A 27806-nucleotide genomic window follows, 5' to 3' on the forward strand; every position below is an offset into this window, starting at 1 on the left:
TTCGTACCTGCACACCATTCCTCCCACCCCATGCAACCAAACTCACACAAACTAGAATGACCATTAGAGAAGCATTTTGCTTTTTTTTTTTTTTAAGATTTTTTTTTATTTATTTGACAGAGGGAGTGAGAGTGGGAACACAAGCAGGGAGAGTGGGAGAGGGAGAAGCAGGCCACCTGCAGAGAAGGGAGCCCGATGCGGGGCTCGATCCCAGGACCCTGGGATCATGACCTGAGCCAAAGGCAGATGCTCAACGAATGAGCCACCCAGGCGCCCCGCACTTTGCTTATTTTACCACTATATTCCCAACATGGAAAGAGTGTTTTATTTTGAAATATTAGTGATTTGCGTATTAATGTTTAAGATAATAAAGCATCACAGATATACTTGCTAATTGCCTATCCATATTCTTTACCTGTTTTTATATTGGATTATTTGGGCTTCTCTTTTTCTTATCTGTAGATTTTAAAAAATATGTTTTGAATACTAATCTTTTCTTCTATACTTTGCAAACATCTTCCATAGTATTTCTGGTCTTCTGGTATTAAAACAAATTATGACATCTTCGGTTCAGTGCAAGTAATAATTGTGATGTCAGATTTATCCAACTTCAGTGGTTCGCTTCACGACATCATAAGGACAGTCTCCTGTAGTTTCTTGTGAGAATTAAAATGCTATTTTTTAAGTTTTGATTTTTAATTCATCTGGAATGTATTTGAATATGCTGCAAGGTAGAGATACAATTCTAGTTTTTCCATATGGAAAATTATTGGTCCCCACATAATTTATTGAACAGTTATTCTAAGCCATCATATACCAAGTTTTCATATAGGCATTGTTTTTAGACTCTATTCTGTTCCAATGACATAGATGTCTGTTCTACACAAATATATTTTAATTGCAAAGCTTTAAAATCTAAAGCAATCTTGACAAAGGACAAAGCTAGAGGCATCATGCTTCCTGATTTCAAACTGTGTTACAAAGCTGTAGTAATAAAACAGTGTGGTATTGGCATAAAAATATATGGATCAGTGGAACGGAGAGCCAAGAAATAAACCCATGCATATATGGTCAACTAATATTCAACAAGGGAGCCAAGCATACTCATTTAAATGGTGCTGGAGAAATTGGATAAGTACATGCAAAAGAATGGAACTAGCCCCCCTATCTTACAATAGTCACAAAAATTAACTTGGATTAAAGATTTAAACATAAAATATGGAACCATGAAACTCCTAGAAGAAAACCTAAGGAAAAAGCCCCTTGGACAATGGTCTTGGCAGTGATTTTTTTGGATTTGACACCAAAAGCAAAGACAACAAAGGCAAAAATAAAGTGCAATAAAATCAAAAATAAAAGGAAAAAATAAAGTAGGACTACAACAAACTAAAAAGCCTCTGCACAGCAAAGGAAACCATTAACAAAATCAAAGGCAGGGTATGGAATGGGAGAAACTATTTGTGAATCATATATCTGATAAGGGGTTAATATCTGAAATATATAAGGACCTCATACAACTCAATAGTAAAAAACAAAACAGTCTGATGAAAAAAATGGGCAAAGGACCTGAATAGATATTCTTCCAAAGGAGACATACAAATGACCAGCATGTACATAAAAAGGCATTCAGCATCACTAACCAGGAAACATAAATAGAAACTACAATGAGATACCACCTCACACTTGTTAGAATTGCTGTTATCAAAAAGACAAGGGTGAGAGGATGTGGAGAAAAGGGAATATTTTTGCACTGTTGATGAGAGTGTAAATTGCTACAGCCACTACGGAAAGCGGTATGGAGGTTCCTCAAAAATTTTTAAAAAGAACCACCATATGATCCTATATTTCTGCTTCTAGGTGTATATCCAAAGGAAACAAAACACTAACTTGAAAAGATATCTGTCGTCCCATGTTCGTTGCAGCATTACCTACCATATTGAAGACATGGGAACAACCCCTGTGTTCAGCAGTGGATGAATGGATAAAGAAAATGTGGTGTATGTATACAGTGGAATAATATTCATCCTTAAAAAGGAAAGAAATCCTGCCATTTGTGACAAAATGGATGGAGCTTTGAGGGCATTATGTTAATTGAAATAAATCAGCTAGAGAAAGACAAATACTATAATGATGTCACATGTGGAACCTAAAAAAAACAGACTCTAGGAAATGGGAGGTGGTGATAATGGGTGAAGGTGGTTTGGAAAGTACAGACTTCCAGTTATAAATTCTGGGGCGACTATACTTAATATTGTTTTTGAACGTTGCTAAGAGAATAGATCTTAAGAGTACTTATCACAAGAAAAAATACTGAGGTATGGATATTAACTAAACTTACTGTGGTAATCATTTCATATTGTCTCTATCAAATCATTATATCATACACCTTAAACTAATACAGTGTTTATGTCAATTATATCAGTAGAATGGAAGTGGGAGATCAAATTATTGTTTATCTTTTTAAAAAATGTCCCCCAAGTGATTCTAATGTGCCCTACAGGGGGGTATGCTCATCTGTCAAGAATCAGTGTCCCAGGTTATTTTTTGGAGAATGTGACCATTAAATGTACTATGAAATCATACTAGCCAACTATCTGGGCACTTTGTCACATCAAATTAGAGCCTTTATTTTAATGAACGATATATCGTACACTCAAAGTAGTTATATTTTAAATCTAGTCAACATGTAATTCTAATAAAATGGACATATTTATGCTGCCTTTGGAACAGATGCCTTTTTGTGGGGAGAGAAGAAATAGAAAAATGAAGAAAGATTCTTCTCACCAGTTTAGTCTATGAGCATTTTTGGTTTGCAAATCTAAACTTATTAGACTACAGTTCACATTTTATATTAATACATTTTCAAATGGAGACAGTAAATATGAATTTAATAAGCATATATCTTTATTCCTGAGGAGCTAATAATATTTCAGAATTGATAATGGAAATTGGTTATGTGAAATTGCATTTCTTTTATGAACTGTAACAAAATATGTAGACTTGGAGCTTCAGTTTGCTTCTCTACCAGCTGATTGTCTTTTTGGTGGAAAGTCAAATGCATTTTTAAATTGAGCTGTATGAAATTGAAAACTCTTTAAAATATTTTCAACTTTTTCAGATGACCATAATTATAAACAACTCAGTTCCCTCCTGCTGTCTTTCAGTATAGCATGTGCCTGAGAAATTAGCAAATTACATTTTCATGTGGGCGGCGGTGTTAAATATTTCTCTGCATATCTGAAACTCATTTGTATATCATCTTATTTGGAAATAGAACAGCCCAGGAATAGTCCCTCTAGTCATATACTTAATTTTAAGTTTGGGGGTGGGGAAGTTAGGGAGGAAAGAGAATAAAAGGAAAAAAAAAAAACTATTGAGGTTCTCCTTCCCTCCGATCTCCACCTCTTCCTCTATCATGTGTAGGATTGCAAAACTGCCCCCTTGCAAACTTGAGTAAGAGAGATGCACAGCATGTTCTAGGGAGTTTGCTGGGCACTAGGTTAAACTAGTTTCCTAAGCTGTGAAAGAATGTGCCAAATGATGATGACTGTAGCAAAATTGATAAGAATTTCCATCTGGAAGCTAGAAAGAACTTTAGACATCTTCTAAAAATGTTACATATATTCATCCAGCTTGCTTACCTTTTGAAAAAATGGTGAGTTCTCTTCCTTGATGGGGTAATCTCTACAAGTACATTTTGTGTTTGCCCTTTACAGAAAGGGGAAGATTAGGTATTAAAATTCCAATCATCAGTACTTCAGACAACTCCATTTTAGACAACTTTTGCCTATTGTTGCAAGAGTAGATGTTGATTTGTGGCATTTGGTATATTCTAATCATTGAGAAATGTGAATAAAAATTTAATCAGGGTGTTCAAGACGGTGCATTTTTTGGTGTCTTTTGCTACTAAAGAGTAGTATCACTTTTGGCAACACTCTAGCTGTCCTACATCTAGATAACTAGCAAATGAATAGCATTTGCTGCATTAGCAAATCCTGTGTAGTTCACTGAAAGGAGTACAGTTTTATTGAAACTTGATTGTATTGGAGCCTCTGTTAATTCATAGGAGAAATGGGGAGGTTACCATAGTATAACACAAAAAGATGAGGTATTTTTTCTTTGTAAAAGAGCAATTAAAACATTAGAGCCATGACAAGGCTTTTAGAAAGTAAAGAAGTGGTAATCAAGCAAATTCTGGGTCCTTGATATACTCTTGAGAGAGAATATAAATGTACCCCAAATAATAATATTCCACAGTGATTTAAAAAAGTCAGTATTAGTAAGGGTGCCTGGGTGGCTCAGTCGGTTAAGCATCTGCCTTTGGCTCAGGTCATGATCTCAGGGTCCTGGGATCAAGTCCCGCATCGGGCTCCCTGCTCAGCGGGAAGCCTTCTTCTCCCTCTACCTGCCACTCCCTCTGCTGCTTCTGCTCTCTCTCTCTGACAAATAAATAAAATCTTTAAAAAATTAGTAAATTTACCCTAATGTCCTAATACACAAACATCCTGAATTTAAAAGATGTTTGACTAAATATTTTCTCTTTTTTAAAATCTAAATGTATTGGAACAGAAACCAGTCTCACAGAAAATGTACCTATCTGGCTATGGTGTGGAGCTGGCGATTAAAAGTACAGAATACAAAGCTTTGGATGATACCCAAGTTAAAAGTAAGTTTACTCTCTGTACTTGAGTAGAATAAAAATTTGGAGGCTTATATACTTTTTCAAAAATATTTAATGACTATAGTCTTACACATGTTAATTTGAGGCTGGAGATAGGGTAGACCTGTTTCTCCTTAGTTTAGAATTTGATATTAATCTGAAAGAAATATGTTTAATATTGTGCTCTCAAAAACTTCTTTAAAAATTGGAAAAAGCATCTTGTTTTGCTTTATCCCGTGGCTTCCCAACCATTTTCAGCAACATATAAAAAATGGTAACCTATGCAAGGCAGTTTGAGGCAGTAGATGAGGCTGGTCATGGCTGTCGTGACAGCCAGATATGGCCGGCCAGCCCAGTCTGGAGGTGGGGCTGGGGGTAGGGGGGTATCTAAAGGGGTACCCAGCCAGTCAGGGGCTGGGGGCCGAGTGAGGGTGGGACTGGGGGGGGGGGTAGGGGGCCTCTAAAGGGGTCAGTGTCTCAGTCAGTCTGAAAGTCATTGGCAACACGCGGTCTTAGGAAGCTTTGTCTCACATATTTATAATGAAGTTAGCATGATAATGCTGCACTTGAAGGAGAGTGAGAGAGGCCTGTGAATTGCTCGTTTAGATGAAGTAGATTTGATTAGATCTGTGATCTACAAACTCATATCTCTGGTTGTGCACTAAGCTGCATGCTCTAGATAAAGGACTCTAGAGACCTGAAGAAGCTAAAGTAGTTTTCAGATTCTTATGAAAATCTTTTATTACCTGAATCATCCAAAATTTACTTATACCTGATTCTTGGTTAAGAGTTTAAGATTTATTTATTTATTTGAGAAAGAGCACATGCATGCACAAGCAGGGGGAGAGGGAGAGAATCTCAAGCAGACTCCGGGCTGAGTATGGAGCCTCACATGGGGCTCAGTCCCGGGACCCTGAGACCATGACCTGAGCTGAAATCAAGAGTCAGATGTCCAACCACCTGAGCCACTCAGGCACCCCTGGTTAAGCGTTTTTAGTTCATTCTTTTATATGCTCTCAGATGTGGCTTCTGCTTCAACTCTATCTATTCAGGATCTGGTCCTGGAGGCCCTGCTCTGATCACAGACCTAGCTCTGGCCAGTCCTCCTGATTGTGCTTCAAATAAAGATCTGTATTACTGTTAAGTCCTATCAGTTAGAGTGCTGGGAAAGTATTGTGCAAGTAGTAATATTCATATTTTATGTATTTCTATGTAGCTTATATGTAGCTTTACGATGTTTTAGTATCTTATTAATAGTCATAATAGTAACAGAAGGCATTTTCTAGCTATCCTTGGGCTTGTGGAATTTTCCTTAAAAAGTCAGACAAAAAAATTTAAAAGTCAGGTGATCACATGAATGATCTGTATTACACATTACACACTAAATTCTGTTGTCACCCTCTAAACATATGTGTGGAATAGATCTTTTCTCCATTTTAGTCACCACTCCTTTAATTCAGTTCTGTTTTTTCCCCTCTATACATCAGAATTCTAACTGGCCTTCTCTCTGATCTTTGGCCTTCTGTGCCCCAAGTCCTCCTTACCCCCCAAAATAGATGAATCAGTGTTCTTCACAGTGCTTTTGGGTTGAATTCCTTATGATGAAAATCTGACTTTGTGACTCCACTGGTTAAAATCCCTCAGAGGCTCCCCATAACCCCCCCCATAAATTCTAGTACTGTAGCATTACAAAGAAAGCTTTTCATACTCCAGCCTCTTTCCGCCCTATCACTCTCCCTCAGCCTCTCATTTATACCCTCTGGTTCTGCAACACTAAACTACTATACAGAATAATTTTCTGTTGCCTGGATACCTCCATGTTTGGCTCCATGCTAAGCCTTCGTAACCTCTATAGAGTACTTTTATCCCTTAGCATATGCTGTTCCTGCTGCCTGAAACCTTCCTCCTTTGCCCCCCTTTTCTTTCATCAAAGGCCTACTCATCTTTTAAAACTCCTGTCAGTACCTCTGAGATGGCTGACTGTCTTTTTGCTCTGTCAAGGGTGGTTTTCTCTTCTCTATATCCCATATATTCTATGCTTTATTTCATAGAAGGTTTACATACTGTATTAAAATTGTCTATTTGTCTCTCTCCTTTCTACCAAGTGGAGTTTGTGTCTTTTCTGTCTCTCTTCTTCCTGGTGTGTATCTTACAGGAAACAGCATAGCAGGCAGCCAATAAATGTTGGCCTGATGAAGAAATAAAAGGGAGGAGAAGGAAACTGGATCAGAGCATGCAGGGCTTTTAGCTGTAGTCCAGGGGATGCGGGCCTTCAGGAGAGAGGGCGGGAGGGTACTGGAGGGGCCCAGGCACACTCTGAGAGCAGCCCCATGCTCTAAGACATAACAAGTTCTCGTGATCCCAAGTACCCTGCACATAGACCATTTGCCACCCTGTATGTTATAATTGTTTGGTGAGTAGAGGAGAAGGAAAGGGGAAGGGAAATAATGGTAATATGTTGTATCCTTACTCTTTGAGACCATGAGTTTTGGTGTCTTTCTAAAGATTTCTTGGTGGTCTTTAAAGGCACTGGAAATAGGTAAGCATGCCTCTATTTATTAGGGCCTGGAGCTCCTGCCTGGCTTAAGAGCTAAAGGATTTGTTGCGACCACTTTGGTTTATGATTCTGGTTCTAAAATAGAACATGACTGTGAAGTAATATGTAAAGCATTGGTTAAATATTTAATGACCCAAGCCTGTTTAAAAACAGAGCACACTCAGAAGTACAAGTGTGTGCGCGCGTGTGTATCAGTGAGCTGGTCTGTGAAAGAAAAAAATGTAAAACAAAAAGAATTTAAGTTTGCGTTCTGATTTTTGATGACCTCTTCCTTTCCCAGTCTGAAAATGTTTTTGTTTTCAAAACAGCAGTGACCAGTACTACTGGAGAGGATGAGATTGAGACAAATGAAGTTCAAGGATTTCTCTTCCAGAGACTGAAGTGAGTCTGAATTGAGATGGAGTTGCACTGCTGTGCTCTTAATTTTGTCCTTAAAGGAGCTCAGTATGCTCTGCTGGCCTGTGTTTCATGTTCTTTAGTATACCTGTAATTGGTTTTATTTACTATAGAAGTAATACATGGTTAATGCAAAACACAGTGGAAAAATAATCATGAATTTCATAGTACGATGAGTATGATTAGAAAAATAAGAATTGGAAGTTATCAAAGTTATCTTTGTCAAAAAACATTATAGAATCTCTTACAGATCTACCGGATTAGAAAAATCATGGCTAGGTTTGGGTCATTAGCATGAAATAATCAAAATTTTTGTGCCTCAGAAGAAGAGAAAATATTTATTTTCTTAATTAAGAAATTTATTTTCTTAATTTCTTAATATTCTGTGTGTGGAGTGCCATAGTAAAAACCTTTTAACATCTGGTCTTAATTTCATATACATGGATAAGTAACCATTCAAAAATTAAAGTTGTGACCGCCCTTTTTTTTCCTGCATCACTGATTGAAGACCAGGAACAGGATGGTAAGTGCCCTCTGAGTCCTCATGAATGGGGTTGCTGTTTTATATGTGCTTTCCCTCATTTACAAAAGGGAAAGTGTGTGGTTGCATTACAAAGGCAAAATTAATTAAAGGTAAAGGACAGTTTTTATTAATAGCTTTAATTTTTGCCTGGTATTCTAAGTATTTATAAAGGACACTAAGATCAGTTCTCCTGGTGAGCAGATATTGTTACAGAGCAAGGGAACATTTTTGGAGACTACTAATTTATACAGATGACGGAGTTATATTTCTAAAGTATATCGGTCCAGTGGCATACTAGTGGCCTTAAGAAGTTAATGCATAAAACAGATTGATTCTTTTTTTCTTTTAAAGATTTTATTTATTTATTCATGAGAGACAGAGAGAGAGAGAGAAGCAGAGGGAGAAGCAGGCTTCCCGCCGATCAGGGAGCCCGATGCGGGACTCGATCCCAGGACCCTGGGATCATGACCTGAGCCGAAGGCAGACGCTTAACCGACTGAGCCACCCAGGCTCCCAAAACATTTATTCTAAGTAAGGTATTTATTTAGTAGATAACAATACATTTTTATTTCATTGTCAGTTGTCTCAACATCTTGGAATCCACAACTCTGTTCTTTTTTTCTTAATTCTTTTTTAAACATAACTTTCCATTGGAATAAATTGCACAACATACAAGAAGCTTTTGGAGCCCTGGGATATTAGTTTTTTAAAAGAGGAAGTACTCAAAATTAGTTCTTACACAGTTACTCGATTGAGGCAAAACCCTTTGCTTTGAGATATTATATGAATAATGTATTTTTGTCTGAGTTACATAAATTCAGCAGTGAAAATTGTTAAGATTATGGTTAAATATGAAAAACAATAATAGCTCTTATAAACTTAATATTCTGTGATTTAAAATATTTGAGGGGCCCCTGGGTGGCTCAGTCAGTTAAGCGTCTGCCTTCCGCTCGGGTCATGATCCCAGGGTCCTGGGATCGAGCCCCACATCAGGCTTCTTGCTCAGCGGGGAGCCTGCTTCTCCCTCTCCCTCTGCCTGCTGCACCCCCTGCTTGTGCTCTCTCACTCTCCCTACCAGGAAAATAAATTAAATCTTCAAAAAAAAAATATTTGAGAAAGGGGTTAATTTAATTTGTAGTGAGTTTCCTTTTAGGAGAAGTTCTGGTGCTTTTTCACTTGACTGTAAGAACAGTTGTAGTCAGTCTTGATTTGTTTTTTAAAACCTGGTCCCTGTAATAAAATTTCATGATATCGACACTATGTTTATTGTTAAATATAAGATTAATGCATTTCTGTGTATATGGTTCTGTATATTTTTTATTTCACTTTTTAAAATCTTTTTACTGTTGAAAAATATATGTTTTGTAAGTTGTGTTGGAAGTAAAGTTTTTTTAAGAGAGAATACTATTTAAAATCTAAAATGGCACCATGTCTTGATTTCATAAGAGTTAGAAGAAAGAAGCCACAGTTGAGATCCTATGTATAGTAAAATGTCATTCCTATTACATTATTATTTGGCACTCTCAAAAAAGATACCTAGATGTGTTTAACGTCAGGCAAAAGTGTATAGGAAGCATTCGTGTTTTCTTTATAAAATAGTTTTGTTTTAAATTATAAAAGCAATACTGTAATTTATAAAATGTTAAAAAGTATAGAGCATGAAAGCTAATAATTCTGCCCTCACCCTTGGGTCCCTTTTAGGTAATGTTACCATGTTAACAATCGAGAGTCTATCCCTTCAGGTTTTGTTTTGTTTTGTTTTGTTTTATATATTGAAAAAAGTGCACATACACAGCTCTCATTATTTTTAAGCTCTGCAGGCATAGTTGCCTCATGATGTATTATCTTGGTGAACAGTTTGTGTCTAATTATTTGAAAGGGTTAATTTAAAAAATATACTGCTTGTATAACTTGTGATAATTAACATTACTTCATATTCTAATGTAGAGAAAGGTATTCAGATCTTAGAGATAATCTGACAGCATTCCAAAAATACCTGATTGAGAGTAACAAAGAAATGACGCCTTTGAAAGTCTGGGAACTACAAGGTATAGTATTTTGGTCTACTTTAATGTAGCATTTTGGTAACTGATCTCTGTTCTGATAAATAAGCTTTTATATAACATGATATAAATTATTTCATAGATAATAATTACTGATGTGAATTTTTGTGGAAATTGATATTTAATTAAAAGGTTATCCATCAAGCAAAGCATGTTTTTATGTTTGTAAGAGTTTAAATTATACAAAGTGTAGTTTTTGATATTATCTAATCATTTTTAAAGTATACACTGATTTATCTTGTAGGTTCATCTCAAGTATTAAATCACATTTCAAGGAATCTATAACATTGACTAGTCAGTCAGGAAAACAGAACTAAATCATACTAGTTTTCTTCTGTTTAAAATTTTGAGTTTAATAGACCATTGCATATTTCAGTGTTAGCTTAGAACAGCCTTGTGCTGACCTCCCGTAAGCAGATATCTTGTGATCAGAATTTAGTTTGAACTGTAAGTTCTTTTCGATTTTTAATTTGCTTTTTTATTACTTGTAATTTTTAGTCATTCATGGGAACATCATTTTGCTGTGTAATCCATAACTTTATCACATCTCCCATCAACTTTCTGTTAAACAGCTTATTGAGATAACATACTATACAGTTCATCTCTTTAAAATGTACCATCTGATGGGTTTTAGTATATTTTGAGTTTAACTGTCACCGCAGTCAATTTTAGAGTATTTTCATCACCCGGAAAGGAAAGTAACATACCCATTAACAGTCACTGCCCACTGCTCTCCAGTTTCTCCATCTGTTTCAGGCAGACAGCATTCTACTTCTTCCTTCAAAATGTTCTCCAAGGAACCCATAATTTAGAAAATATAATTGTAGGTGATGGGGTGCTTTGAAGGCTTATAAACAGAGGATGTGCTCAGTCAGCTTAGTTTTAATGGATCTGGCTAATGACTATGTAAGATAGATTTGGATGAACCAGAACCAGGAACTCCATTAAGACATCTTTGAAATCCTGTGGTGGGAGATTGTGCTGTCACTGGTAGACCGCATAGAAAGGAAGGCTGGATTGAGCAAATACTGAGGAGATGAAAGGAGTCACAGATGGCTTGAAGATTCCCAGCTTTGAGCCTGAATAGGGAGAATATAAAACATGTCAGTATGTTTCAGGGTTGAAGGTGGAGTTCAAGAATAACGAGACTGATGTTAAAAGGATTGCTTAAAGTGACTGTGAGATACTCAGATGACAGGGTCCAGTCATGGGGTGAGAGCATAAAGTCTGTAAGCTAAAAGGAGAAGACTGAAAGAGCTGAACATCTTAGCACAAAGGCTTACAAAGGAGGGGGAGCTGACTGGTGGTGTAGAGTGACCAGTTGGTGCACGAGGGCGGGCGCTGTGGTGCTCATCCACATGTGGGAAGGTGGAAAGTACAGCCCGTGAAGAAGTGGAGGAGCACATTACAGAAGCTAAACAAAGTAGATTTCCAAGACAGAATGTAAGCACTATCTTTTTTACTTTTTTATTGATTTACCAAATATTTATTGTATATCTACTACAGGTCAGCCATGTCTGTACATCCATGGTTTCATAATTTTTGGCTGAGAGCTACAGTAGGAAACCTATTTTACCTCAAGACCCATATACAAGTGTATGATGTAAGAATGCATAGATATGCTCAAAACTAAAAAAAAGAAAAGTAAAAAAAGCTTCTGCATACAATGTGTATGTTTACTACATTTTATTCAATCTGACAAACTTTTTTTCCTACCCTATTTCATTAGAAAAATAACTTCTTACCTATCCATCTGATTTCACTACTAACTAATGGGTTCCAACTGACATTTTGGAAAACACTGGATTCTGAAGATAAACTGAGCTAAAATAGACCCTGCATATCTTCAAAGGATCTTAGTAAACATAAAAATTTTGAAAACCAGAGGGGCGCCTGGGTGGCTCAGTCGTCAAGCGTCTGCCTTCGGCTCAGGTCATGATCCCAGGGTCCTGGGATTAAGCCCTGCGTTGGGCTCCCTGCTCGGCCAAGAGCCTGCTTCTCCCTCTCCCACTCCCCCTGCTTGTGTTCCCTCTCTCGCTGTCTCTCTCTCTCTGTCAAATAAATAAAATCTTAAAAAAAAAAAAAAAAGCCAACACTCTATCTGGCAAAATGTTAGGCTATTTATATACATTATCCTAATTACTTTTTTAAAAACTCATATGAGTTATATATTCCACTTTTCCAGATGAGGAAATTAAGAAATGGACACTTAAAATAATGAATCTAAGTTCACAAATCTGATAAAGCACAAATCAGGGATACCTAAAATGAGCAGATCTGTATCATTATAAAGTCTAAATTCTTTCTTCTGCCTAGCATTGTGCCTTTTTGAGTATAATGTTGTATAGCCAAATACTGTCAGGCAAGATCTTTGATCATACACCTTCCTCTTTTATAAGTTGTTACACCATTCAGTCATGTAAGCAATGACTAAGTTTTCTCACCTAAAAATATGTATATCCCTAAATATACACATCAGTTAAAAATTGTATTACTTATAAATGCCTTTAATAACAATAGAATGAGAAACAACATAAAGGATCTTGTAATTTTACTATTCATTCATTCATCAATAGTGAGCACCTCCTTGTGTATCAGGTACTTTTTTTAGTGAGAACATTTACTTTCTACTCCCTTAGCAAATTTCAATTATGCAGTACAGTGATACCAACTCTTGTCACCCTGGTATATGTTAGATTCTCATCCCCTCTTCATCTTATAGCTGAAAATGTATGCCCTTTTCCCAACCTCTCCATCTTTCCTCTATCCAGTCCCAGGCAGCTACTTTTCTACTCTGTGTGAGTTTGACTTTTTTTTTTTTTTTTTTTTTTTTTCAGATTTTACATATAAGTGATACTGTGCAGTATTTGCCTTTCTCTGTCTGGCTGTTTTCACTTAGCATAATGTCCTCCAGGTTCACCATGTTGTTACAAATGGCAAAATTTCTATTCTATTTAATGCTGAATAATATTCCACTATATGTATGTACCACATTTTCTCTAACCGTCACTCATCCGTGGACATTTAGGTTGTTTCCATCTTGTCTACTGTGAATACTGCTGCAGTGAACATGGGAGTACAGATAGCTCTTTGAGATACTGATTTCATTTCCTTTGGATACATATGCAGAAGTGGGATTGCTGGATCACATGGTGATTTTAGTTTTACTTTCTTGAGGAATCCCCATAATGTTTTCCATAGTGGCTATACCAGTTTACATGAGTTCCTTGTATATTTTTGTTATTAACCCCTTATCAGATGATTTGCAAATATTTTCTCCCGTTCTGTAGCTTGCTTTTTCATTTTGTTGATTTCCTTGCTGTGTAGAAAGTTTGTAGTATGATAGAGTCCCACTTGTTCATTTTCACTTTGCTGCCTTTGGTTTTGGTGTCAAATCCAAAAAATCATTGCTAAAACTAATGTCAAGGAGCTTATTCCTATGTTTTCTTTCAGGATCTTATGGATTTAGGTCTTAAATTTAAGTCTAACCCATTTTGAGTTGATTTTTGTGTATTGTGTAAGATAGGGGTCCATTTTCATTCTTTTGCATGTGAATGTCCAGTTTTCGCAGCACCATTTATTGAATAGAAAGTCAGTACTTCTTTGCAGGAAGTGATCCCCTTGCAGAAGATCTTAGTGAGATAAGCATTGAGAAATGGCTATTGTGTTTGGCAATCAGGAGATAGTACTGAGCACTGACAATTTCACTGCATTGCTGGAGCTGGAAACTCGCTGAAGCTGGTTGAGGAAATGCTATTTAAAGTTACTCAGCTAGAAAGTGATAGGTGGAATTTGAACCTTGGTTGTTAGGCTCTCCATCCCATGGGAAGCTGTGCTAAGAACCTCTCTTCCTAAGCTTTGACTCCAACCCAATTCACTATCCTGAGAACGTGGAAACAAAACTAGCCTTGTTATGCTAAACTGGTTATTTTGCTAACATATGGTAAGCTAGGTTTCTACCCATGGTGAAATGTTAAAGAGAAACAATATGTTTCACTGTTCGGTAATGAACAGAACTCAGCTTTAAAGTCTTTTCTGAATCTTGACAAGGTAAAGGAGACTAAGAAAAATGACTACTTACGACATACTGGAGACTGACCACATAAGCCACAGTTTGCTTTCCATAGAATTGTAGTATCGAGGAAAATACCAAGTTTAGGATTTTATTTTCATTGTGGTATAAAGTTAAAACATGTTGAAAGAGAAAGTGAGTGTTTGATATTTACTGAGTTGGACACATTGGATTTTAAAGTTCTTTCCAGAATTGGCTCCTCAAAGCTCTTTTTTCCTTTTGTTATTCTTACCAAAGCTTTTGTTTCATGTTTTCTTCAACCTTAGAAAAAATAGTTTTGCATCGACATTTCTTTCCCTGTATCTTTTTGAAGCTATACTGTAATTTGTGGAAAACAATAGGTATTAAATGATAATTAGTCCTTCATGAAAGTGTAAAGCTTACCTTATTTGGACATAAGTGATAGCCTTCCATTTAAAACTTTTGAAGAATGTTAAAATATATAAGAGTGTTAATAGCTATATATACATACATGGCAAGAAGTGTTGACTAAATTATTTAAATTACATGGTGATGTTGATAAAGATCTGATACTATGCTAGATTGCTTAATTTTTTTTTCCAGATCTTAGTTTTCAGGCAGCTTCTCAAATAATGTCCACTCCAGTTTATGATGCTGTAAAATTAATGAAAGACATTTCACAGAACTTCCCCATAAAAGCCAGGTATGTTAAAGCTTATTACTTTGATTTATAGCCAGAACTTTTTCCATTAAATAAATTTTATGAAAATAGCTGATTTCATTTTAACATGGTGATATGAATTCTAATAGATACAGTGTTAATGAACTCAGGATATTTCTTCATCATATGCATGTTGTTTTCTTATCAGAGGAGAGTATTGGGTTGTGTATACGTGTGTGTGTACTGTAAGATAGAATTCCTGAATTAGAGGCAAATAGAAAGGAAAAATAATTTATTAAAATTGTTTAAACATAAACAGTGGTATGGTAATCCAGATATGGTAAACTTGTTTAAGGAATGAATAATGAGGGAGTAATTTTTCTCTTTTCTAGGTAGGGGGCGATGAAAAGTATTATTCTAAATAGATTTATGCCCAGAGTATGGCTAGATCATGTTCTTACCCTTTCAGATTCTAAACAGGTAGTAATGTCTTACTTATGGAATATTTACTTTTTTTCCAGTAGGATACCTAATCGAACTTCTTCCAGAAATACAGATTTTACATTAAACATATCTTGCAGTTCAATAGATAATACATTTGCATGTCTAAAAGTAATCAGTACTTCTACGAAATAACAAAACTCTTATGCATTTGTAGTCTGGTTAGGAATGACAGGATCTACAATTATAAGCAACCAGTGAAAATAAGTTAGCTTATCTTGAAGATACAGAGCCCGTGACAAGTGCAGCCCTGTTTTTCCTGAAGGGGAGAGCATTCCTGCCGTGGTCACAGCCCTCTCCGCCTGTGGGGGATTGCTGTGCCTCTGTGTGTCTCAGACACTAGGTTGTACATTTGTCCACACTGCAGATTACTGAATTTACATCTAGATATTCTTTCCTTTGTAAGATAAATAAGTAGTACAGAGTTGGCCACAAGATAACAAGAACCTTTCCAGGGGACCCTGAAATAGAGGGGTTTGTCAGCTTATTTACAGATTAAGAATTAATGTATTGATGTGACTCTTTGTGTTCATTTTAGTTTAAACACTCAAGAATTTGAGAAGTCAGTATTTATATATTAGAACAGAAATATGCATATGTGCATAAATGTTTAGCTGCACTGCTGTTTCTGAAATTACTAGGTCAAATGCAAATTAAGTGAAATAACTCTAAAAATAAGAAGACCGTTTATTCACTCTGTTGACAGTAAGTCAGTTGTAATCCAGGGTTCTGTTGCTAAACTCTGCTCTTAGTTTGTGGTTGATCATTAAAAAAAATTGCAAACTATGGTAACACTGCTCAGTGGCTAATTTATAGGCTTGAGCATATCTGTAAAGCCACTCAATAGACAATCAATAAATGATAAAATATTTGCTAAATGAATGAAAAATTTGCATTATCAAATTATCTAATGTGATTTCTCTCAAATGCTGCCAAATTTTAGGAGATAATGCATACTTATTGTGGGTTGTTTTAAGATACCCCTTTCTGCTTGTGTTTTACTTTATTTTTTTTTATTATGTTATGTTAGTCACCATACGGTACATCGTTAGTTTTTGCTATAGTGTTCTATGATTCATTGTTTGCGTATAACACCCAGTGCTCCATGCAGTACGTGCCCTCCTTAATATCCATCACTGAGCTAACGTATCCCCCCACTCCCCTACCCTCTAAAACCCTCAGTTTGTTTCCCAGAGTCCATCGTCTCTCATGGTTCATCTCCCCGTCTGATTCCCCCCCTTCATTTTTCCCTTCCTTTAAAGCTGAACTTTACATTATCAATCTTTTAATTTTTCAATAATTTTATTTGCATAAAATTGACAAATATGTAACTAATTTTGCTAGGAGTTATCAAGTCAAATAAATGTAGTTAATAGACTTGTTAAAAAAAATCTTCTCTGTCTTTAAGTTATAGGGGATATTCAAGAGTGAATACATGAAATCAGTTTTATTAGTCGTTTAGAACTTACATGCTCTGGTAGAGGTCCCAGGTTAACCAAAATCTTTATGTCCAGGTATTCTGAAAATTGCCCGTTTGCATTGACACATTTGATGATATTGGTAATTTCATGCAAAATTTCTCTGTACGGGCCAAATAGCACAAAATAGCATTTTCAGTCAAGTATATTTGAAAAATAAGTATCTAGTAGTAAACAAGTTCTGACAGTACTTAATGCATACAGTTAGTACACATGAGCCCTTTTTTAAAATTAAGTTTTTATTTTAATTCCAGTGTAATTAACAAACAGTATTATATTAGTTTCAGGTGTATAGTACAGTGATTCAGCAACTCCATACATCACCCAGAGTGTGCATGAACTCTTGACAGTCTGTAATCCACCTGCATCGAACACCCTTGTCAAATGAAAGCCATTGTACCAGTTGTCAAATAGGCTGCGTGGAAATGTATACTTTTCGGTTATGAAGCATTTCGAGATTTTAGGTTCTTATCCAGAGTATTATATTACACTGAATTACAGATTAGTCTTAAATATTTAAGAAAAAATTAATTGTATCAGTATTTATTTTCCCAGATCTCTGACCAGAATTGCTGTAAATCAACTTATGAGGGAGGAAATACAGGAAAATCAAAAGGTTTGTTTGAATTTTTTTTTTAATTTACTACACTAATATCACTATTTTAGACTTTGGATCTCCAATTTTCATGCAAAAAAGAAAATGATAATTTGTGCTTTTTTGATTGTTAAAACAGTTCAGGTTTTTCCATTTTTAGATTGTCTACTTTATATAGCTTACAGTCTGTGATCCTAGCCAATCTTTCCTGACATATATCTTACTTCTTCATGCACCCTGTACTCCAGATCTTCTGCCCACATAGTATGGTTTTCTTTATAGGATAAAGAATAAAGCTATGAGTTAACGATTCTGTTTCTCATAATTGGTTTTGCTTTAAAAGCTTGTGAGGCCCGAGTCAGGTTTGGACCACAGGAACATTATTAGAATCATGTCATATAGGGCACAGTTGATCAGTAATTTGATAAGATTCTGCCAAGTGGTCTCTTAAATTACCTTAAGAACCCAAATGACCCTAGCTGTGTAGTATTTGTGAAGTGCTTAGAACACTGCCCAGCTTAATGACATAGGACTGCCTTGGCTTTAAGAAATAGAACCAGATGCACAGGGCCCTGAACACTAGGAGTTTGTTTTTCTCACGTAAAAAAGTCTCAGAGTAGGTGGTTACAGATTTTCTCCTTCTGTGGCTGCAGAGTGGCTCCCACAGCTCTAGGCTTCTTATTTGTATTCAAAGCTGAAAGAGGCAGGAGGATGGTATTAGCCACATGTATCCTCTCTAAAGCCTTCCTGGAACACTTCAGCTGACTACTTCCATCACGTTGGCCAGAATTTTGTCATGAAGCTATCTCTTGCTGCAAGGGAGGCTAGAAAACTCGTGTTCTTTTCTAGTAATTGAGGCAAGCTGAGGAGAGGTGGGTTAGCTGAGCCAGCCAACAGTGCCTGTCCCATGGAGACAGAGCTCTCAATAGATGTCAGCTCTCCTGATGGTGACCAACAACTCCAACAGTAATAGTGAAGAAGTAGAGGCCTAGTCCGTGGCTGGAGGCTGGGTGTTGAGAGCCGTCACACGGCACCCCTGTATGGGGTGGTGTTGCCTTGCTGACCACCTAACAAATTATTGCTTATCCTCCAAAACTAGTTGTAGTATTACTCCTTTCTGTAATTTTCCTAATTGCTGTTACCCTTCTTGGAACAGAATGGATTGTTTTCTAATGAAAGTTGCTGTATTTCCAGTGAATTTTGTTTGAATAACATACCTGCAGTAGGAAAAGAAGAGAGAGTAGTGAAGAAAAGGGAGGAAAAACAAAGGATGCCAGAGTATCCGTGGCTTCATCCAGTATATTTTTGTGCTCATTTAACAGTCCCGAGTGGGTGTTCTGGTCATCTGAGCTCTGCTCCAAGTGGTGACTTAGGGTCGAAAGGCTGGAGGACTTCATGAGGTTAAAGAAGAATATAGTGGGGATGAAAGAGAGGTCATTGGAAGGACTGAAGACCAGATCATTGCACTGGAAAATTTCACAGGTAGACCAGTGCGATGGCCTAATCATAGGGTAACAGCCAAAGCTGGTTGCTGAAGCAGAGTGGAAGTGGAAGGTGATAGAATTGAGGAAATCAGGAAACTCTGAATCTGGAGGCTTGAATGAGTATGGTGCCTGGTGTGGCGCTTTCCCTCAGAAATATTTGTTGAATTAAAAACTGGTGAATGTTTAAATGTTATCTGTAATATAGTCAATGTTTAGCAACAGGTAGTTTTATAAATTATGTGTGTATTATAGCAGTTATTAATACCCCAATTTATAAAATGAGATCCAGTGATTTCTGTTAGGTCATAGAGTTGGTAAAAGAACCAGAATTTATGCTCTGATACATAGTTCATTTCAGATCAATCTCATAAGCACTTAGAATTTGTTCAAGGGCCAAACATCTTGCCAGGTAATGAGAAAACAAAGATATTTGGGGAGATTAAGAAATTTGATCTACTTTTGTTTTTTCTCAAAATTCTTGACTGACTCCTATTTCCAGAAGAACAACATACAAAATTTAGAGAAATGCATTTAATAAAACCAGGTGGGGTAGGAGGAGTCTAATGTAGACTGTCAGCTCCTCTGTGAAAACCAACAGGAAAACCTGTTGATAAAGCAAAGCTGAGTTTAATCACTTACTGAAGTAAGGGAGAACAATACCATGGTAGAATCTTACTCTCAAATGAAGGATGTTATGGTAGATTATTTATAGGTTCTAGAGCTTCTGTTCCTGAGGTTTGATTGGGTCTTTCAAGGTGGAGGGAATTATTTGGGATTGCGTGGAGTTTGTAACATAGTAGTTTAGGATCGGTCAACACAAAAGTGATGGTTTTGATGAGCCAACTTACAAGCAAACTCTTTGCCCAGATTAGGTAACTGTTCAGATTTGCAAACCAGACTGTTTTGCACATATATTCCAGATTTGCCTGGAACAATTTGTTTGCAAGAACTTCCTGAAGCAAATGGTTATTTAATCATCTATAACTTTATCTTCCTGGACAAGAATTTCCTGTAATAGTTAAGTGATACTGGCTCAAGTGATCTCCATTCTCAGTCCCAGTAGTTGAGCTGTAATGACATAGGTGGTCTCATTTCCCTCTAGGAGGGCAAGAGATGACTCAAGAAGTAGATAGTAGCTAGCTAGAAAAGTGGGGAGAGACAGTGTTATTTTCCCTATAGTACTTTATGACCAAAGATTTGATATTGCTAGTAGATAGAAAGTCATAGGGGGAAAGGCTGTTTAAAAATTTAAGATCATTGGTTGATATTTTGCAGAGGGAAAACATGAAATATTGAGATGGATTATGTTATTGTTCACAATCACTCTTTTCCCTCTGATGTTGATTGATGCCATGTCACTTTAGCTAATATAAAATGAGCAGATACCCACATCTGTGCAAGCAGATGCTTTGTGGTTCAGTTGCCTTGTTGCTTCTGCTTTCATGAGGCATGTCCCACATAGAGGCTGCTCGCCTGGTCTGGCGCCTGAAATGAAAAAGGCCCTGGAGTAGAAGTGAAGATGACTTGAAGGTGTGAATATATGATATGAGCAAGAAGTAAATGTTTCCTTTAGTAAGCCACTGAGATTTGGGAGTTCTTTATATTAAGAACTTGGTTACAGTAATATCATCAAATATGTTAAATTTCATACATTCCTTTTCCATTTGTTAAATTGCATTTTATCTTATGCTCTTGAAACTATAAAACAATGTTTCTATGTTTGAAAGAAACTCAGAATAATTTCTGTTGCTCTATGAAACCATGATTTTAGGGCTATTAGAAGAACTGAAGGAATAAAGTAGCTATGGAAATAAGAAAGAACAGGCAGAAGTTCTGGGTTTAGTTCCTGGTACTAGCTTTTTTTTTTTTTTTTTTTTAAAGATTTTATTTATTTATTTGACAGAGCGAGAGAGCACAAGCAGAGGGAACAGTTGAGGGAGAGGGAGAAGCAGGGCTCCCTGCTGATGTGGGGCTCGATCCCAGGACCCTAGGATCATGACCTGAGCCGAAGGCAGATGCTTAACCATCTGAGCCACCCAGGCGCCCCCTGGTACTAGCTTTGAGGAAGTCATCTTCTTTAAACCTCTCCTGTAAAATGTAATTATATGGTTCAGATTAGAATCCTCTGTGAGCATATTTTGTAAACATATACAACTGCAAGATGGCAGAAATAATGGAAATGTAGCTAAAGCAACAAGTTTTAAGGTTAGAATTATTACAGAAAGAGTTAATTCTAATATCACATTTAAAAAGATCTTTCATTTACATTATCTAGGATTAACATTATCTGTCAATCCTAGTATTTGCTATATCTCCACATTTTTTAGGAATTATTTGAATCTTTTAAATTGTAGTATCTTTATTATTTGTATAATTCAGCATTTTATTATCAACTTAGGTAGGGAGGCTGGCTTTGGTTAATTTTATTTAGTCATATTTTGAGTTAAAGCTGGCCTAAGCTGACATTTTGTTAAGAATATAGTGATTGGTTCCAATAGGAATATGGCTGCAGCCCAATTCAAAATAGTCCTATTTATTCTCCTAAAAATCATACATAGCAACAGGAAGAATGAAACAACATTTTCAGCAAAACTAGCAGAAGGCAAAAACCTAAAACTCTAAATTTTGTGTGGGGGGGAAATGTCCAGCACCAGTGGAACTGAAGTATAAAGCCACAGTCGCGTGGAGGGAAGAGTGGAACATGGAGGGGGTCCCAGAATGACAGCCCCAGAGAGCATCAGCAAGCACTCACCGTCAGAGGAGAGGACTCTACTCTGAGTCGGAACACTACGGGCAGGTGGGACTAAAACAGGAGAGGACACGTCTGCTGAGGGAGGTGGAGAGAGGAGTCGTGTGAAGTGCACGGAAGTGGCAGATGTAAGAAAACCTGGCCAGTTCAAGGGGACAGCTCATCCAGGAGATAAGGGCAGCATCCTCTGGTGGCAAAGTGAAGAGATCAAGTGCCTGGTGATCAGAGCCTTTGAGCCGGGTTAATGTTGGAGAATCTAAGGAAGACTGTCTACATTGGGTGACCCAGCTTAAACTGCTGATCTCTATAAGGAAACTTCAGGCCAGAAACCTGGAAGGCTAATTTTGCTTCTTTTACTCCAAGAAAATCTAAGTAATTCAGATATGCTTAATCAGAAAGGTAGAACTACTAAATCCATCTAACGATCTCACTGTAAAGGGGGAGAGGAGCAAAACTATACTATAGATGAAGAAACTTCAGTAAGCAGAGAGATTGCAACACGACATTCAGACATGTGCTTGAAAAGCTAATGAAACTGAGAAGCAACACATAATGCCGAATGACAGTGACTCACAGCAAAGATGGGCCGAGAAGAGGGGGTGATGCTCAGATCACCAGAGTGTGTGAAACCAGAGCTGGAAGCACTTTACAAAGATCTTGAAAGTAACCATTTCATAAATGAAAATCAAAATTACAAATGGCACAAAGGAGAACTGACCTTATAAAAAACACAGTAGAAGACATAGTGGATAGAATTAAGAAATGCAAAGAAATTAAAACAGAAATAGGATTCAAGAAAAATGATAAGTAAAAGGCAGGTAAAGGAAATCCAACATTCCTATAGTGGAGTCTCTGAAATGGACAGAGCAAATGTTTAAAACTGTAATTAGACAATTTTCTGAAATAAAAGACTTGAACCCACATTATTAAAAGGGTATACTGTGTAACTGGGAAAATTGACTAGGAATCATCAAAACAAAGGCTTTGGGAAAAAAGGAATTATTTGTACATTTAGCAATAAGGATTATAAGGAAAGAAAATCTGATTGGCATCAGATTTTCAAAAACAGTATTCAACCCCAGGAGATAGTGAAGTTCTACCTAAGGGATACTCCTGGAAAGAAAAACTGTCCTTCAACCTGACTTTCAGGTAGATATGCATATCTAGGCTACAAAAACATTGAACAACAAGAGCTTAAGGAAAGAGTGCCTTCTGAGGAATTTCTTCCAACCAAGGACTAACTGAAGATTCTTCGGCAGAATAACTGCCAAACCTCAGGGAAGGAGTTATCGTGTAGTATGTAAATAGCACCTGCTCTGACATGATACAATATTGCAAGGAATACAGGTAGTGAGGGAGGTAGAAAATAGAACAAACTTGCTGATTGCACTACCTTCGATACTTGGGAATCAGCAAATTGGATTAAAGCTGAAAAGTCAAGCAATGCTTCAAAGCCTAAACATATTAAAAGTACATAGTTAACCACTAAAGAGTAGAAAACTATTGAGTGAGGTTGGGCCGTGCAGTAGGGGAGGCAGCGGGAAGAGGTCAGCAACTGACTTTATTATTTTTTGTAATAGGATCATTAGATACCATTTAAAGAAGAGATGACTGAGCGTATTACATGATGATACATGTGTAATAGTAACTAGTGGAGCAAAAGTCTAATCTACCCAAGGAGGAAAAGAACCTAAAAAAAAAGAAATACACACAGACCAAACCATTTGTGAATGACATTTAAAAAAAAAAAAAACATCTAGAAAGACAGGGCACCTGGGTGGCTTAGTCGGTTAAGTGTCTGACTCTTGAGTTGAGGTCCGGTCATGATCTCAGACTTGTGAGATTGAGCACCGCCTCGCTCACCACGCTCAGTACAGAGTCTGCTTGAGATTCTCTGCCTCTGCCCCTTCCCTCGCTTGCATTCTCTCTTTCCCTCTCTCCCTCAAAATAAATAAATAAAATCTCTTAAAAAAATTACATCTAGACTCTGAAAAACAAACTGAGGGTTCTAGAGGGTAGGGGGGTGGGGGGATGGGTTAGCCTGGTGATGGGTATTGAGGAGGGCACGTTCTGCATGGAGCACTGGGTGTTATGAACAAACAATGAATCATGGAACACTGCATCAAAAACTAATGATGTAATATATGGTGATTAACATAACAATAAAAAAATTAAAAAAAAAATTACATCTAGGAAGAGTAAATGCAGCAGGAAAGAATGACCATTGAGGCTAACCTCTGTCATATCAATAAATGTAGATAAGCTTAACATTAGAAAAGTTTTCAGTTTGAATCATTGGGCAGATAAATGTATGTGAAATAAAAACTCTTAAACTAATTCAGAAATGTTAAAAATTAAAGTTGGGGCAAAGGTGAACCAAGCAAATGCTGTGTTGCAGGGGTAGTGATCTTAATACCTTATAAAGCCAAATTCAGGCCTAAAAATATTAATGAACAAAAAAGGGCCCTGTATAATACTAATAAAATATAGCAGGTATTAGTGGCTATACATCAAAGCACTGTAGCAACATTCATAAAACAGAAACTACTAGGGATGGAAGGAAAAGCAGAATTTACCTAAGACTGATGTAGTCAAAAAATAAGTAATTGACAACCAAGCAACATTATCAATGTGATAAGTCTTCTAGATATATAATAGATTTTGTATCCTGATAGTAGAGAAAATATACCTCTTCTCAAGTTTTTATGGAGTAAATGGCAAAAAAAAAAAAATCTAGAAAGTAGATCTGATAGAAAAGAATCCTCTCATTCCAATGCAGTCAAACTAGAAGTTGATAACAAAATCAGGAGAAAGGGCTTATTTACCAAGAAATTAAAACTCTATTTACTCTTAAATAGAAGGAAAAACAAAACACACTTCAAAATTGCAGTATTTTTTTATAAGTAGGCTCCATACCCAGCACAGGGCCTGAACTACCGACCTTGAGATCAAGGCCTAAGATCGAGTCAGACACTTAACCAACTGAGCCACCCAGGTGCCCCAAAACTGCAGTATTTCTTAATGATGTTTAAAAACACAAGCTATTAGAATCTTTGGGGCACAAAACAAAGTTCAGAGAAAAGCCTTAAAATCTTACATCAGTAAAAATGAAAGAATAAAAATAAAGGAATTAATACCAGACCTAAAAGGTTAGGAAAATGGGATGCCTGGCTTGGTCAGTTAAGTGTCTGCCTTCGGCTCAGGCCATGATCCCAGGGTCCTGGGACTACGCCCCATGTCAGGCTCCTTGCTCAGCAGGGGGCCTGCTTCTCTCTTTGCTGCTCCCCCTGCTTATGCTCGCTCGCTCGCTCTCTCACAAAATCTTTAAAAAAAAAAAAAAAAGGAAAAGAGCAATAATCAAAAGAAAGAAGAAATTAATACACACTAAAAATTAATGCATTAAAAGACAACGGCAAAATTTATCATAATTAAATGAAGTTTGAGGAATGCAAGGATGGTTCCATATTAAGACATCTATTCATATAATAACAACATTAAGATATTAGTTGTAGTTGCCAGAGGTCACACCACTAGTAATGGCAGTGATCAGGATAAACCGACATCTAAACCCCAGGCTAGCCTCTTTCTATCCATATGCACTCACTGGTTATTAAAAAATAAAGTGAATCCATAGATGCACTGGATTGGATGTACTAGATACGTTTTTTTTTTAAAGATTTTATTTATTTATTAGAGATTGAGAGAGAGCACGAGAGGGAAGAGGGTCAGAGCGAGAAGCAGACTCCCTGCTGAGCAGGGAGCCCAATGTGGGACTTGATCCCGGGACTCCAGGATCATGACCTGAGCCGAAGGCAGTCGCTTAACCAACTGAGCCACCCAGGCGCCCCTGGATGTACTAGATACGTTAAAAAGGAGGACTTGGAGAAATAATCTGCCTGTGACAATTATTACAGCCACCTTGGGTCACAGGAATCCTAGAAGGTCATCCTTTAAACCCCCATTTTCTGAATAACCCATACATGGCCACACACCCACATACATTCTCAAACAGACACATGATACTCAACCCTCCACCTTGTACCTCCATGTCATGCATGAACCAACTTATTCTGAACATCTGAAATAAAGGGAAATTTATTTCCTCCTGAGAGACTGGTCCCATTTGAGAAGCTCTTAGCATTAGAAAATTCATTTCATTGGGACAAAATCTTTCTCCCACTGGTCAGGGCACCAACCTGTGGGGTCTGTGAAAACATGGCTAGCCCCATGCCTGTGTCAGCCTTCATAAATTTGAAGACAGCTCTTGTGAGTCCTTGAATCTTCCATTCTTCAGGGTAAACTTACAGCCCTTCTTCTTTTTTATTTTATTTTATTATGTTAATCATGATGCATTACATCATTAGTTTTTGATGTAGTGTTCCATGACTCATTGTTTGGGTATAACATCCAGTGCTCCATTCAGTATGTGCCCTCTTTAATACCCATCACCAGGCTTACCCATCCCCCCACGCCCTCCCCTCTAGAACCCTCAGTTTGTCTCAAGCAGCACCCCCTTTTCTTACCCTGACTTCACTCCCATCTGAGTTCCAAGGTTTTCTGATTATTAAACTGCAGAGAGTTCACATTTGCTAGCACACAATTGGAACTAATTGAGACGATTTACATCCATCAGTGCAAAGTTTATGGCTTTTTAGACTGAGTGGAAGATGAATAAATAACAGAGCTTGGAAAAAAAAAAAGATATTAGTTGTAAAGTAGCATGATTATCTCTATAGAGGTGGAAAAGCATTTTATACAATTCAAGACCTATTCCTGATTGTAAAAAAATTAATTAAAAAAAACTTCATACGGGAATCAGTGATACTTTTTTAAAACATGATTAAAAGTGTGTGCATGTGTATTTGTGTATATCTTGGCTTAAAAACCAGTATCTTACTAGTGGAAAAGTACTAGGGGCATTTTCACCAAAATCAGGAACAAGACAATGAGGCTCATTATTGTCATTGTAACTTATTATTGTATTAGCTCTTAGCCAATGTTATTTTTCAAGAGAAATATGTTGAAGTGTAAACATTGGGGGAAATGAGGTGTAAAAGAATCGCTAAAGGGCGCCTGGGTGGCTCAGTTGATTGGGCGACTGCCTTCGGCTCGGGTCATGATCCCGGAGTCCCGGGATCGAGTCCCACATCAGGCTCCCTGCTCAGCAAAGGAGCCTGCTTCTCCCTCTGACCCTCCCCCCTCTCATGTACTTTCTCTCTCTCTCATTCTCTCTCTCTCAAATAAATAAATCTTTAAAAAAAAAAATCGCTAAAAAAGCCAAAAGCCAGAGATAGAAAGGGGTACTAGTCTGCTCAGGCTTCTGTGACCTGGGTGGCTGCAAAAAAAAGTTATTTTCTCATAGGTTGGGAGCCTAACCAGATGGTGGTTTTGGCAGATTCTGTTTCTGGTGAGGGCTCTCTTCCTGGCTCATAGACAGCCACCTTCTCACTGTGTCTTCCCATGGCCTTTCCTCTATGCATATGAAGCGTACCACCCTCATGGCCTCATTTCACCCTATTTACATCCCTAAAGTCCCCGTCTCTAAATACAGTCGCAATGGGGGTTAGAGTTGCAGTATTTGAATTTGGAGAGGGACATGCCTTAGTCCACAACAAAAGGTAATAGGTTACATGATTAATATATATATACATATATATATATACACACATATATATATATACACATATACATATATACACACATATATATACACATATATATATATACACATATATATATATGTGTGTGTATATATATATATATAAAATCCAATAGGCTCCATGTATTGTAGACAGCTAGTTGGAAGATTTAAAAAAGAAAAGAAAAAGACTCATAATAGCAAAAGAAACAGCATCTAGTAATAAACTTAACAAGTGTATAAAGCCTATATAAGGAAGAATTTGAAACACTCCTTGTGGGTGTTCTTTTTCTTTTTTTTTAAGATTTTATTTATTTGACAGAGAGAGACATAGCAAGAGCAGGAACACAAGCAGGGGGGAGTGGGAGAGGGAGAAGCAGGCTTCCCGCAGAGCGGGGAGCCCGATGTGGGGCTCGATCCAAGGACCCTGGGATCATGACCTGAGCTGAAGGCAGATGCTTAACGACT

General features: G+C 37.1%; 1 protein-coding gene across 2 annotated transcripts in view; it reads left to right on the forward strand.

Annotated features, from left to right (window-relative positions):
* Positions 1–27806, forward strand: part of UGGT2 (UDP-glucose glycoprotein glucosyltransferase 2) — a 178333-nt gene that overhangs the window by 34033 nt on the left and 116494 nt on the right. Inside the window, exons 1-6 of one of the 2 annotated variants that reach the window (XM_073894385.1) lie at positions 1876–1997; positions 4570–4666; positions 7526–7598; positions 10084–10184; positions 14836–14935; positions 17428–17488. In XM_073894385.1, the coding sequence (XP_073750486.1) occupies positions 4588–4666; positions 7526–7598; positions 10084–10184; positions 14836–14935; positions 17428–17488 (414 nt within the window). In that variant the 5' untranslated portion in view covers positions 1876–1997; positions 4570–4587. Of the gene's footprint in view, positions 1–1875; positions 1998–4569; positions 4667–7525; positions 7599–10083; positions 10185–14835; positions 14936–17427; positions 17489–27806 lie in introns of those variants that run through there. The other variant, XM_025875171.2, reaches the window with a different exon arrangement.

Source organism: Callorhinus ursinus, unplaced genomic scaffold (assembly GCF_003265705.2).
Source record: "Callorhinus ursinus isolate GAN/ISIS: 27379988/994484 unplaced genomic scaffold, GSC_fseal_2.0 scaffold7, whole genome shotgun sequence".
Classification (NCBI taxonomy): domain Eukaryota; kingdom Metazoa; phylum Chordata; class Mammalia; order Carnivora; family Otariidae; genus Callorhinus; species Callorhinus ursinus.